Source organism: Schistocerca serialis, chromosome 1 (genome assembly GCF_023864345.2).
Source record: "Schistocerca serialis cubense isolate TAMUIC-IGC-003099 chromosome 1, iqSchSeri2.2, whole genome shotgun sequence".
NCBI lineage: Eukaryota > Metazoa > Arthropoda > Insecta > Orthoptera > Acrididae > Schistocerca > Schistocerca serialis.
Genome location: NC_064638.1, coordinates 886,402,899 through 886,417,772, shown reverse-complemented (window position 1 = coordinate 886,417,772; position 14,874 = coordinate 886,402,899). Strand labels below are relative to the sequence as shown.

Below are 14,874 nucleotides of genomic sequence, written 5' to 3'. Positions count from 1 at the left end.
TAAAGAGGATTTGGTTTTTCATTTTTGCCTTAAAAATTAAATTGTTATGTTTTCTTAATTTAAACAACTTTTATGAACAGTCTTTCATAAAACATCGATAATTAAGAATTTGTATTTGAAATGGAAAAAGGAACTTTGCGTCCAACATGTGATTAGAAATAAGAAGACGTGCATTATTCATAAAAAATGATGATGAATTTCATAAATACAAATTCAAATTGAATGAGAAGAAGAAAGTGATACTGGGGAAATTTGAACAAATGTGTGAATAACCAAATTTGCTTTACATTCCATTATGCTACCGACTGCACTGCACTTTCAATGTAAGTTTGTTTATCAACTGTATTATATACAATGCTCGGAAAACTTCAAAGCTGATTATATCAGTAAATTTATGAAAAACATTAAGAACAGCCTATTTCTTGGCACTTTTTAATCATGTTCCACGCACGTGTTTCATTACAGAACAGAAAGCAGTCTCAGTCATTTTCATACTGCGCAAGTACTGCACATTAACAGCGTGACAATCAGAGTGCAATGTTGCAGAGGCTGTGACTGTACACAATTTTTTAAATAAAGATTACGTGGCTAAAGCATGATTAAGAAAAACGTTGATGGCAGTTAATACATTGGAATATCTTAAAGTTTTATTTAATGTTAACTTAGTAATAAGATATCTAATACATAAGTAGGACCTACTTCCAAGAGCGTAACAACACCAGTATATGTGTACTGTGGCTTCAGACCAATCATCGCATTTGTGTTTGTTTACATCAGGTTTATTCTTATGATGAACATTTTATAGACCACTGGGCTCAACAGTTGACAATGGAAGACAGTAGTGTATTTCCACACAGATGTTTCTAATCCAAGAAAAAATTATTTTAAAAATTTTTTTGGCGAACATGTACCACTAGTGTTAGCAGATCTGACATGTTATTAACATTAACTGGTTTTCTTTCTTTTAAAATATTTTAATGGGTAGATACCTTCATTACATACTACATACATATCAGCAAAAGATCATATTTTCACATCACAGAGTCACAGCTTTTTGTGACTAATTAAGTAGGAATATCGTAATACACACAATCTTATACTAAAACAGTCCGTATTCCAACTGCTCTCCAAGTGAGAGTCCACCAACAAACTTGATATCGTCAGCCATTTTAAGGCAGAGTTTGGCCAGTCCTCTAATCTCATTGTCCTCGGGAGGATCAAAATTGTACACAAGCTGCAAAGAGTGACAACACTAATTCAGATTTGTTTGCTTGTGACTAGGCACTGCTTAGAGAGATATCCACAGAATTACAAAACAATAAAAGTTCACTTTAATTGAAAAGTGAAATACTTTATGTTAAAAAAAGATTATAATACAATGTCTGTTCAAAAAATTCCATAACATTCATAATTTCGCACCAATGGTGTGTTGGAGCATAATTCAGTTGGCATTCCTGCACATGCCTGTGTTTAATGTGTAACTGCAAGAAGTTTCATTGTTGTATGTCTGTTGGTTATTGTCCAGTGCCATGTTGCACAGTTTCTGAATTTCAAGATGGTGGAGTTAGAGGAGCAACATGTCTGCATTAAATTTTGTGTGAAACTGAAGAAAACCTTTGCAGAGACACACCAGATGATGTAGGAAGCCTACGGTGATATATGTGCTTGAACTGTATTTGGTGTTACAAATGGTTCACAAAATTTAAAGGTGATCGGAAAGACCTTAGCCTCACAATGTGTGAAGATCTTTTGATTGCACAAATAATAATGAGATATTCCTTAAGAGAATCATAACTGGTGATGAGTCACGGGTCTATGGTTGTGATGTTGACACCAAGGTTCAGTCTGCACTGTGAGTCGGGAAAGTTTCTCCAAGACCAAAAAAGCTCATTAGATCAGGTCAAATATCAAAGCCATGCTGATAGTTTTCCATGAATTTGAAGGATTAGTTAATCACGAATTCATGCCACAGGAACAAAATGTGAATCATTGGTACTATTGGGATGCATTGCGGTGCCAGTGAGAAAATGTGAGAAGGAAACAGCCTGAAATATGGTGAGACAATTCATGGCTCTTGCATCATGATAATTCATCCATACATTCATCTCTTTTGGTGCATGACTATTGCACAAAAAACCAGCATTGAAGTTGATAATTAGATGTGCGTTGGGTGATGTATGTTGTGGTACGTAACAGGTGTTCTTTCATTTTGTCAAAGGCCATCTGCTATTTGCAGTGTCCAGTCGAGTCATGGTTTACCATATACATTCTTGCCATGCAATGCTTATGTGAGAGGTAGTAAAGTCTCAGCAGTGTGTGGCAATTGGTTCCTGCAGAAATTTGTTGGGAGGTTGGAGGGGGTGCCTCTGTTCAGTTTTCTCAGGAGTAGGAAATGCGCCAAACATGTTGAAGTAGTGTCTGGCAAAAGTCACATAGGGTTGCTGGAGTTGGCACTTGTGAATGTCATCAGTTATCATGAACCCATGAGAGGCCAGCTTATCAAGGATGATGCACAGGTGGTCATTATGGTCTTACTCTTTTTGCAAAAAGATTATCTCATCACCTAGATAGGTGTAACAAAAAGGCAAATTGAGCAGTACACCGTCAATAAATCTTTGCCATGTCTGTGCCATATCTTTTTGTCTGTACAGCATGTAGAGGAGCCCAAAGAGACTGAATGGCAAGATTACCTCAATTTTTGGTATGTCTTTGGCCATATTTAGAATTTACAGGTATGCTGCTTTGCAATCAATGACACTGAAAATTTTTGCCGCAACCAAAATGTAGGAAAAATGGTGCAAGATCAGAACGGGGTAGCTGTCAATGACTGTATGGGCACTGAGGTAGCAGTAGTCACTGCATAGGAGCTAAGTACCATTCTTTTTAGAAACTAGTTTAATTGGGGAGTCCCAAGCACTGTCTGGAGGCCTGACTATCCCAGCTCGCGAAAGTCCACCCACCACAGCTTTTGGGGAGCTAGATGACAGACAGTGGCAGAAAGGAGGACCTGGTGCTGTTGCAATTTGGTGGACTGCAGCAACCCACATGACACATATTGTATGTAGTCTAAAGGGGCACCAGAAAGTGAATCCAGCTGGCAGTGCATGATGTGATTCACCATCACTGTTAATGACACACTGCACTGTCTTGGAAGGACACTTGAGTGGGGTATTTTGACACTTCACTAACCTGAGAAGTATTCATAGCAGCAGCACAGTGGTAGCAATCGGTATCAAGATGATAAAGACCATTGAGATACTGTTGTCCTACATGTAGTGATGCAGTGGGATCCTTGATTTATCTCCATAGTTATACGTTGGTGCACATGTGACCTCATTGTCATGATGTAATTGTAGCTGGTTGACATATGCTTCACTTTGGAGCTTCGACTCGAGTGGTGTGTTGAGCAGTGGCAGTGTGACAGAAAGTATTACAGAACCAGCAGGTAGCGTATCGCTGACCACACCATGGATCGACTGCTGGCCATCTCATTATAATAAAAGGGCATGATTTAAATCTGACAGTAGTTGGTAGTGCCAGAGGAAACTGGCTCCCAGCACTGATTCAATTGACTCTGCCACTAGGAATGTCCAAGGTAGTTGTGTATCTGTGCTGATGTCAAGCGTGAAGTGTACAGTTCCAGCAACTGTGAGTACAGTGTTGTTGACTGTGCACAGTTGCAGTGGCGATCGTGACAATGTAGCAAGCATGATAGCAGGTGGTAGAGGGGTCACATCAACCCCAGTATCAATGAGGAAATGTGTGCAGGCATGTGTCATGGATGAATAGTCAGGAACTGTCTGCCCATTGAAATGTTGAATCGGTGCTGTTTTGTTTCGGTGTGCAGAGGTGTATTGTTAATGAAAAGTGGCGTAATGCAACTATGTCAAGTCGCTGTTCTAGTTTGGGTAGGCACAGGGTTGTCTGTAGCACAGTATGTCGTGCCAAAATCTGGTATGTAACCAGGAGTAGTGTTGCTGTATGTTGGGTGCGGAAGCAAGCAATGCACTTGGTTGGCTTCTGTTTTACAGAATCAGGGCAGTGGCCAGTGGGGTAGGAGAGCAACAACCTTGTCTGTCATGGAACGTGACTGTGACTATTATCCGTCAGAGCTGTGGAAGGTGCTGGGGTGGTAGAGGCAGTGGGCATGGCCCAATTTGGGTTGACATGGTCATTGTCTGGTCAGTCCATGGCTGCACAGAGTGTTGGGGCAGCTCAACTGGGATCATGTAAAATTGACCTCAGTGCAGGCATACTGGGCGTTGACTGCAGCATAACGCTGTTGATTAGAATGGGGTGTTGTGATAGTGCCTGCATTCTGTTGAGTCAAAGTTTAAACTCCAGTGGTGCCAACTCTTGTGTTATCATCGCTGCCTGGATGTCCTCTGGCAGTTTTAGTAGTCAAAGTGTCAAAAACACGTGATCAAGCAAGCAGCACTAGAGCAAAGACGGTGTGCTGTTACTCAAAGTAGTCTCATTAATGGTGAGATGTAGCTGCTGCTCAAGCATGTGTCTTAGTCAGTGTAGCAGCAGTATCTTGGCAGTTTCACATTTGTGAGAAGCTGGAACATTCAAAAGTAAGTCACTAATAAGGTCCGCACTCTCTCCAAGGTGGTTAAGGAGAGTGGTGAACTTCTCGTTGTCCTCAATGATGCTTCTGACTTAACATCTAACATTTGCTGAGGGCAAACCACATTGTGGGAGAATTTGCTTAGAACATCAGTAGTTTCAAATGGTGGTGGATGGTATGATGGCCATCAGTGGTTTGATTGTAAGGTGCCACTACGAGGTGGGTATGGCACAGCATGAGAAATGCGGGAGATATGCAAGACAGGCAGGGAATGTTAGTCGATATAGGGAAGCATGTGATGAGGTGCGGCATGTCACAGTGTGCGTGGCATTGGTGTCCCAATCCAGTGTGTGTAGAACTCGGGTGGCCATGCATGTGAGTGAATTTGTGGGCTGAACTTGGTAGGTATGACTTTCCCAATGCCAGTTGTCTGACACAGTGGAAAATGTATGTGAGAGTGCACAGAGAAGGAAGACATGGTCCACTTATTTAGTATCCAGCAGCACAGTCCGTGTCTCATGGCATTCATGCAGATGTGCAGTCATTTGCGACATGGCTGACGTGGGTGTGATGTCGCTCAAACAGGGAGGCAGTACCTATCCTTTCCAAGGCAAGGTCATGAAAAATGTGTTCTCAGAGTTTGTAGTTGGTTTTCGTGCTGGATGCAGATGATGCAAATACAAAGCACTTCAATGGACCAGAAATGAGTTGTCTTGTGATGCCTGGTGAGGCTGGGATACAAGTGATGTCATGGTTTGTCTCGTGGAACTGGCATTTAGTCACAATTGTTGGAACAGGATTTGGAAAATTAGAATTCACATGTACTGAAATATGATGAAAACCTTGATCCCATGGTCCATTGGCAGAGATACCGTATTTACTCGAATCTAAGCCGCACTTTTTTTCTAGTTTTTGTAATCCAAAAAATCGTCTGCGGCTTAGAAACGAGTGCAAAGTAAGCGGAAGTTCTGAAGAATGTTGGTAGGTGCCGCCACAACTAACTTCTGTCATCGAATAAATGTAGTGCTACACAGGCATGCTTTGCAGGCACAAAGATAAATACTGGCGCCAAAACCTCTGCGTCAGTAAATAAATTTAAAAAAAGGTTGAAGACGAGCATTTTTCTCCGCCCCGAGTTTCGATCACTGCATTTTCATACATTATCCAACAAAGTAAATACAAATTAAGTATTGTTCATCTTAGAATTTAGCATCATTTCTATGCACTATGAAAATCTGACTGGCAAGACTGTTTGGGATGTTTGTCAATATGGCCAACTCTATGTTCTAAATTTTTTCTTACCTGTGAGAAGAGATGGTTGCTAATAGGAACTTTTATGAATTGTGAATCACATGCAATATTCTCTTCACCATAAGAATAATACGAATTTAAACATTTTGCCATGTATTCTTTCGTATTTGCTGCTATCTCATTTACAACCTGTCTGCCTAATAAACTACGAAACTAGAGTGAGACAACAGCAAACGCAGAAGAATATACATATCATGTCATGTTTATATTCGTATTATTCTTGTGCCTAATAGTGATACAGTCAGAAATGAAGCATGGTAATTGACTAGATTTTTAAATCTAAGATGACTCTAATTTCTGTGCAGAATGTAAAAGAGGCGTCTGCAAAAATTTTCAAACAGAGAAAAATTTTCGCTAAACTCTCATTCAGAACATATTTATAATACAAATTCTATTATTTGGTTCCTGTTGATCATTATCAAAGCAAGTAGCAGTGTAAATAACAACACGTAGCAGTCTCTTGCCATTTTTTCGCTAATGAGACGATTCCTCTCTTCTTTTTCTTAATTGTAAGTGGCGGTAGCGTGCACAAAAGCAAGCCATGCCACGAGGGCGAGAGGCCGTAAACACAGAATACAACAAACAATGCATGACACAGTATAGTAATACATTTTTAGCTTAGAGTGACGTAAACACCTATAACAAAGAGAATGGCATTTATCATATCAAAGAAAAATAAGCAATCAATTCAAACCAGACGAAGCACGTGAAGAAGGATGGGTACCCGTATAAATACAGACTGAGTGCCTGACGCATAGCAATGGCTATCTGGTATAACTTAACTGCTAAGCTTACGACTCGAACCAAGCTGTATCGTCATTCATTCATCCAATTAAATTGTGTCTCATATTACAATGGACCAACATTGTTTCGATTTGGAGGTGCGGCCTAAAACTTCTCTCTCCCCTTGAATTTCGAGTCTCAAATTTCAGGTGCGGCTTAGATTCGGGATTTTTTTTTTTTTTTATTTGATTTCGAGTCTCATTTTTCAGATGCGGCTTAGATTCGAGTGCGGCTTAGATTCGAGTAAATATGGTACGATGAAACAGAACAACAGAGTGGTATGGTGTGGGTCATTGTTGTCCAAACGTAATGGCACTGTGGGAGGCATTTATATGGTTCATGTCATTAATGTGAGTGTCATAACACAATGGAACACACAATGTTTTGTCTTGTGCAATGTTTGGGGATGCTTAGATTAACATTTGTTACAGAGGCGGGCGGACATTGTTTATTGTGATTCTCTGCAGCACTATGTGAAGTACCAGGAATAGATTCACTTGGTGTTAAATCTGGAATGTTTATCGTGAAGTCACTGGGTACATTCAACACTCATTGTGGCACAGTTTGCTGCTTGACATTGGCGGTGATGTGAGGCAGATCCGAAGATATGGCAAACAATGGAGACATTGTCGCTATGTCATTCGGCACTGTAGTACTGTCCAAGCCTTAGCAGATATTTGCAATTTTTCACACAGAATGTTTGTGGAATTCATTAGTACTTGTTGACAGATGTTGTCAACATTGCCAAAGAAACAGTGAGGGTGTACCATTTGTAACAGCAGCTTTTTCGATGGTGTAACCGATGCGGTAGATTTTTGACTTAACAGTAAAATCATGGGACAACACAGAAATTCAGGGCCACCATTGTGGGAAATGGGGTACCAGAGGTGTGCTAGCAGGATAGTGACATACCATAGATATACATTTTCCATACTATTTATTTGCTAAGTACACTATACATAACTTGTGTAATCATTACAAGTGTCCAGAGCATACTAAACTCTGCTTGCTTCCTGTGGTATTGATCTTCCTTTATTCCCCCATCAGAGATGTTATGCCATGACAAGGTCAAATATATGCACCTAATCATGTAGTAGAGCAAGTGAAGGGAAACTTTGTTAACAGTGTCCAAAAACTGATGTTGCATGCTTTTTGCAAGCTGGCATCTCACATATGATTACTTTATGTTGTGTATGTTAAGAAAATATATGCACCTCAAACCATACAAATTACCAATGACAACTAAAAGATTCTGATAGGACTGATCATGTGGACTTTTGTGAGGAAATGTCCGTTGATTGGATAAAGACAAATGTTTCACATGATACATTATCTTTAGCGATGAGTCAGCTTTTTGCTTATAAAGGTAATAAACATAACTCTAGGATTTAGGTCACTGAAAACTCATAGCAAACCTTGCAACCTGGCCATTGAATGGGACAAACTGGGTAGTTCAGCTGAATATTAGAGCACTACGTATTAGTATACAATCCGATACCAAATGTTTCACATCTCTGTGAATGCATGTTGCCCAAAAAAAAAAAAAAAAAAAAAAAAATTTTGACAGTAAATTACAAAATTTACAGTTATATTTACTACCTCATGACAAACTAATGCAGCAAGAACATTTGTAACTAACATTTTCAATTGTAAGCCATGTATTTGGCAATTTAAATAATTACTGTTTTGTTTACTTGATTGTCAAAAACATGTACGAGGTGCTATCCAAAATTTTCTGGACTGGTGCTGTCATCTGTTGAAAACCTCACCTTTGGACTAATGGCCACCATCACCCTCAAAGTAGTTACCATCTGCATGTACACACCAGTCCCAGTGTTTCTGCCACTGGTCAAACGTTTTCTGGAAGTCCTGTTCTTTGAGGGTGTTTATCACCACCAGCGATGCTTCTTGAATCCTCTCATCAGATATGCACCTTTTGCCACCTAGCAGTGCAAAGATCTACTACTCCTACTTTCCAGATGGCAGCACCAGTCCCAAAAATTTTTGAATCCACCTCGTATGTATGTTGATGAGCTGCAGGGATTAGAAGTCAGTGGTTGTTGTGAGGTTAGAGGTTGTTGTGAGTGGAGTGGAGGAAATTCACAATAAATACCAAGGAGATGTAAAGCAGTGTTGAGTTTTCAGAAAATCCAGATACCATAAATTGTGATTACTCAGACTGTGAAGACAAATTTACACTCTGGATTCTACACGGAGAAGTACCAAATGTGAGATGAGTATTCCAGTCTACAGAAATTACTCATAGTGCTAAATGCTGGTTTGAATGTTCATTATTGGTCATATTTGAAGTATAAATGTCCATGCTTGAATAGTAGACTGTATGTCATAGCACAAGAGTCCAAAAGTTTTCTCTTTAGTGCCCTGAGCTAGAGGAAAGTTAAGAGCTCTTTCTTTTTTCAAGAGAAAACATCCAATATGCTGGAGAACTTTTTAATCTCACTGACTGTTGAGACTGACCAAGAGGGCAGCGTGCACTTCATATAAAATGACACACTGCTGCACTGCATTGCTGATGTCCAGGATTTCCTCAATAACAGCTTTGCAGTCAGCTTGGTCAGGGTGCGATGATTATATGGCTCTCACATTCACCAGACCTAACACCTCTACATTTATTTCTTGTGGGAATTCATCAGAGATATGTATTTGCACCATCCTTCCCTCCTTTTCTAACAAAGTTGAGAGCAAGAATCAATACCACTGTTGAGTACGCTATGCCTGATACTCTACAGTGGGTGTGGGGTGTAGCAAGATATTGGCTTCAAATGGGACATGTGTCACATAACCAATGAAAGCCAAATTTATGCTTTTAGCTATAATGTAAAAAACTTGATGTATTTTTCTAAAATATGACTCTGAAGTAGGTCTATAAGTCATATAAATAAATCTATATGAATTTGTGAAGCTATAAAGGTCTCTTGGAAACATTTTTTATTACTGAATTCTAGCAAAGGGGAGGCGGCTCGCAAAAAAATCACTGATCAGAATGGGCTTTAACTTACTGACAAGGGGCTATTCAAAAGTGACTGTCGTGAAAGAGTTTAGATCACAAGGGCTTAGTTTTTTAAAAAAACAAATAATGCTTGTCATTCAAGCAATGTCTACTTCCCCATAATGTGTCAGGTGATGAACGTCATCTTTCTTCTTTCTTTTGCTTGTGCCTTTATCCCATGGTTTCGCATGGTTGGCATTGTTAGAATTGGATTTGGCAAGGTTAATGTTAAGGGCTGGCCAATTGCCCTTCCTGCCACCACTCTGTACCCTCTGGGACAGAATTAGTGTACCCCAGCTGTTTGTGTCTAGTGTAATCCATGGAATAGTGTGAACATGTTCAGAGGTCTGTGAGATGTGTAACTGAGGCAGGATGTGGGGACTAGCCTGGTATTCACCTAGGGGGATGTGGAAAACCACCTAAATGACGGCTCTTGGTGATAAATGTCATATGAGCATTAAAACGTATAAATCTTCTGCACAGAGCATATAGCATTAAAGACACACTGCCATGAGCAGAATTCTTGTGCCTAATAGTCACAGGAAAAGAAACTTGGCTCATATTAATGAAAATGCATTGTAGAAGATTTCCTGAATGAGTGTATGAAATTATATGCTATATAATTATCTCTAACCAGTTATTAAATTATTCTTACGTATGCTATTTGTTTTTAAGCATTCATTTCATCAAATTGTTGTTTTAAACATGTGGAGAATTACAGTAAAAATAATTCAATACCATAAATAATTTTAAATATGTAACACATTGCAATAAAACTTTTGGACTGTGAGAAATTCATTCCTCACTGATTTTCCAAACACAGTCCAGGTGGTACACTAGTATGTACTGGTCTTAGTGGGAAACAAAGGTGAAGGGAGATGGAAAGTACTCTTGATTTTTCAGTTTCTTTATTGGAAAAGATACAATTACATAAAAATTAGGATGGGACATTAACACAGTAAAATTACATAGCAATAAAAATGGACACAGTGGAAATAATTCCTGCAGCATATAGTAGCCTCACAGAACCGAAGGTAGCAAGTAACTAATCATTTATGTCGAAAATTACACACAGCTATTCCATATCTAGCAAATACAAGAAATAAGAAATTGCAGGCTTGTATGTGGTGGACCATGGCAATCAGGTGACATGTGGAACAGTATTTGCTGTGATACAAATATTACTGAGAATTATGTGATGTGGAAGTAGCCTACTGATCCTGTTAAACTGCCAACAGTGATGTGAAAAACATCAATCTCAAATTATTCCATATGAATAAAATTCAAATGCTCTGACAATTGCACTCAGTAAGGGTTTTGCAGGTGCCTGCAATCATTTTTCACCTGAAGCATGCAATACAGACTCACTTTCATTGTCTTTTCTGCAACCATACGTGTCCAGGATATCATCACTGCACCTTGTGGCAGTCACATCTTCAAGTCCACACAGCACAAAAGATGCTTTCGCTTGGGTGATCATGTCAATTGTTAACCATTGGTGCAGGAAGTGGCAGTCAGAGAGCTCTTCTCATTGCATGCTTCTCTCTGGAATAACCCTGGAACTGCATCAATGCAGTGCATGGTGGAGAGAGATTCCACCCTTTTGGCTTCTTTTACTCATGGCCAATCCACATCATCTCTGTTGTCATCTGTTGATGCAGATGGGGTGGCAAACACACACACTCTGTAGCGCATCACCACAGGATGTTGTACTTCTCTGTATTTTCCATGCTTGCTGAGAAAAACTGTTGAGAAATCCTGCCTTAGCAAGACACCATTTTACAGTTTTATTATTACCCAGACATATTTCAGCACTTTATGTGTTATCTTCAGTTGGAGTTTTGGTTTGTTTTCTCTCTGAAAAATTATTATTATTACATGTTTACCTCTCCTGTAAGTTGTATGAATGTTTTAGCTGAAAGGGCAAAAACAATCAAGAACCCTTAAAGGGCCACCAATGACCCAGAATCCCTAGATAGATAATGGAATAAGTGTAGGGTAAAGGTGTATGAATAAACAGTAGGCCCAATAATTTCTCAGGTCAACACTGGTTTTCCTTTTTTGAGCATAGCACTTGATTTATATTGACTTTGTTCACGTGAATTCAAAAGTAACATTATATTTATTCTACCACATGCAGCTTTTGTTAAAATTTTAGTGTTTGCAATTATAGATCATTAAAAATGCAATAACCAGAATGAACCAGAAGTACAAATATTTATTTCGAAGTAAAAAGTTCATTTGAAGAAATTAATTTTGCATTACTGTGTGTTCACAGATAAAAGTATTTTAAGAGTCTTGTCAGCAGATAGCAGCACTTTCTACTGCTAGATGGCAGAAGCCAGTTACAAGTTGCTCAACTAGCGCTGACGAAGAGTACCCAGAAGTGTGTTTAAGTGGACTGTTTTGTTTTGTTTTATTTGTTGGGGTGTAACCATATAGACGAGAAAGTTTTTGAACAATTCAGATATTTTTTGCTATATTTGTGGATGCTTTATTATCACCATGTAGAGGCAGAACAATATCGTTTTGTAAGAGAGTTTATTTTGCTTATTTTGGAGTGAAGCTTGGGGACGAGGACAATTCATGGAGCCCTCACATAGTGTAAAGTGTTTTTTGTGTAGTGGAGTTAAGAAAGCTGGCCAAAAGGAAAATTCTGGAGTTCTAATGGTTTGGTGTTTACCAAAGAATCACTTAGTTGAATGTTACTTTTGTATTTACAAAGTAAAAGGCTTCAATATGAAAAAGAAAAAAAGGAATGATTTATTGTGATTTGAAATCTACTAGAAGATTTGTACCACATGGTGCTAGTGTTACCATACCTATCCCTCCTAAGAACCTTCAGATATTGCATTCCGAATCAAGTTGTACATCAGTTGTAATTGGCCAGATGTACTAGATGTACTAGACATGCTCTAACGTTTCACACAACTTGAGCTTATGGTGGCAAGTGATATCAATCAGTGGACATAGATGGCAGTGACACGTTTCCGTGTGTTTTATCTTTATGCATGTACTTCTTTGTTCTATTGTTGTGGTGCTAGCTCTCTGTATGTCTTGGCACTAACTCACATTTTTGTAATTTGTGCTTCAGTGTAAATATATTAAGTTATCTTGCAAGTGTGGAGCTTATTCTTTCTTACCATCAATTCTATTCATACAAGGTAGATAGCTAAACTAGTGACCCCAATGAAGAATTAGAACCATGGTTAACAATTCTGATGGCACTACAATCAAATTGGAGCCACAGCAGCAACCTCAAAATGCAATTACACACAACACCACAGCAGAGGCAAGCTTTTTAAGTGAACCTATAGTCTCTTACAGTTCAAGATAGGAACTTTGGAAATGTTGAACTTCCCACCTTCTGGATGAAATGACCAGACTTGTGGTTCAGGCAGATAGAGAGCATATTTTTATAACATGGTATCCTAGCTTCACCCAACAGGTTTCATTGTGTGCTGGCACATTTGGATGAGGCACAAATTACACAAGCTCAGAACTTGTTAAGTTCGCAGAGTTATGAGATTCTAAAAGCAGGATTAATCAAAGAGTATTCTTTAACACCGGAGAGCTGTTTGCATAATCTGTTACATAAGATGCCGACTAGGAACAAGCAACTGAAACAAATGCTGGCACAACTGAAATCACTGGCTAGAAATGATTTGTTGCCTGAGGCTTCCCTTCTGTTATTATGGCTTAGGCAACTACCACCAACAGTCAGTGCTGTCTTAACAGCACAAACTGAATTATCCTTGGCAGTCTTGGCTGACACAGCTGAGATGAGGGCTGGATATTCAGAGTGTAAAGGTTGTAGCACCATCAAACAGACCAGCTGGCTGAAGGCCCTGAACCAAGCATTACCAGGCAAGGCGGCCACAACTCGGGTGCAGTGCCAACATATCCCTAAGCAAACTAGAACAGCTGACAGAGTGTGTGAGGGAATTATAAGGCATGGTGGGGGCTCTAAAATGTGAGTGAATAACCTCTCTGGGAATAAAAGTAGACACAGATAAACAAAAACAATCAGTTCAGACTTTGTAGTGTTAATCTCATTGGTGTTTCAGCAGAAATGGAAGCGAATGCAACCGCCCATGCAATTTTCCAAGCTAATTAGATGAGCCCAGAAGAACATAGGTGGGAAGAAAAAAAAAAAAAAAAGCTTACTGCTTCTTTTTCTTCCATGTCTACTGCACCTGGGTTTCAGGACTTGATTGCTATCATAGATAGGCAATTTTGTGTTATGTAATATCTTGTACAGACATCTTTTATTAACCTGACACGTTCCACATCATTACGAAATGTCGTATTCATGATCTATCGAACAAGTATTAATCTAATCTAATCTAATCTCTGTGGAACATACACAGGTACGTCACATGAGAAGATTTTCATGGTATCACCATTCAACGAGCATCAATCAACAGGTCAAGTACCTCTGACATGTAATGGGATGCATGGGACTGTTTTTACACCAACAGAACGTGTTGACTATTATGGAACTCAGAGCTCTCCGATAAGACTGTGCATAATGTTTTAAGAGCACAGGAAAAGAACATGCTTTGCCTGCATTACCAAATGTTGTGGAGAGCAATTTTGAAGTTTTAAACCAAATTTCATGGGTACTAATGGATAAAATTAATGAATACCGAAGTAATCTGGAAGGACATGTTATATTCATTAAATTTAATATAAACTCAAACCTAAACATTTAAATTTCAGTTCTGTTGGCATAGTATTGAAATTAACATCATATGTTACAAGAGTAAAACCTGCTACTTGTATGTAGCAGAACAGAGAATATAACAAGTAAAACTGTATTTTTTGTTAAACATTATGTGCCAAATATTTTGTAATGGAAAACGCTGTTGGAAACAACAGAGATACTATTTGTTAAACAATTTCTCTTTGCTATTTTAACTTCATGTGATAAAGTGATAATAATAATAATAATAATAATAATAATAATATCACTTCATCCCAACATGCACTTCTCAACCTAGTGTAAAAGGTTAGTGTAAAAGATTCTAGTTCTTGTCCACAATATTTTTTTTTTTTTTTTTCGATATTGCTACAGGACCTATGAAGACAAGTTATTATTATTATTATTATTATTATTGTTATTAGCTTTATGTAAAATTATTGCAAAATAATATTTTATTATATTTTTATATTTTACCTCTGTAAGCAAGAAATGGGT

The 14,874-nt window shown here is 38.6% G+C and overlaps 1 protein-coding gene across 1 annotated transcript in view; it reads right to left on the bottom strand.

The window, feature by feature from the left end:
- Positions 1-984: 984 nt before the first annotated feature.
- Positions 985-14,874, bottom strand: part of LOC126458446 (uncharacterized) — a 272,653-nt gene continuing 258,763 nt past the window's right edge. Inside the window, exon 5 of the mRNA XM_050095514.1 lies at positions 985-1,234. Coding sequence (XP_049951471.1) covers positions 1,100-1,234 — 135 coding nt within the window. The 3' untranslated portion in view covers positions 985-1,099. The remainder of the gene's footprint in view (positions 1,235-14,874) is intronic.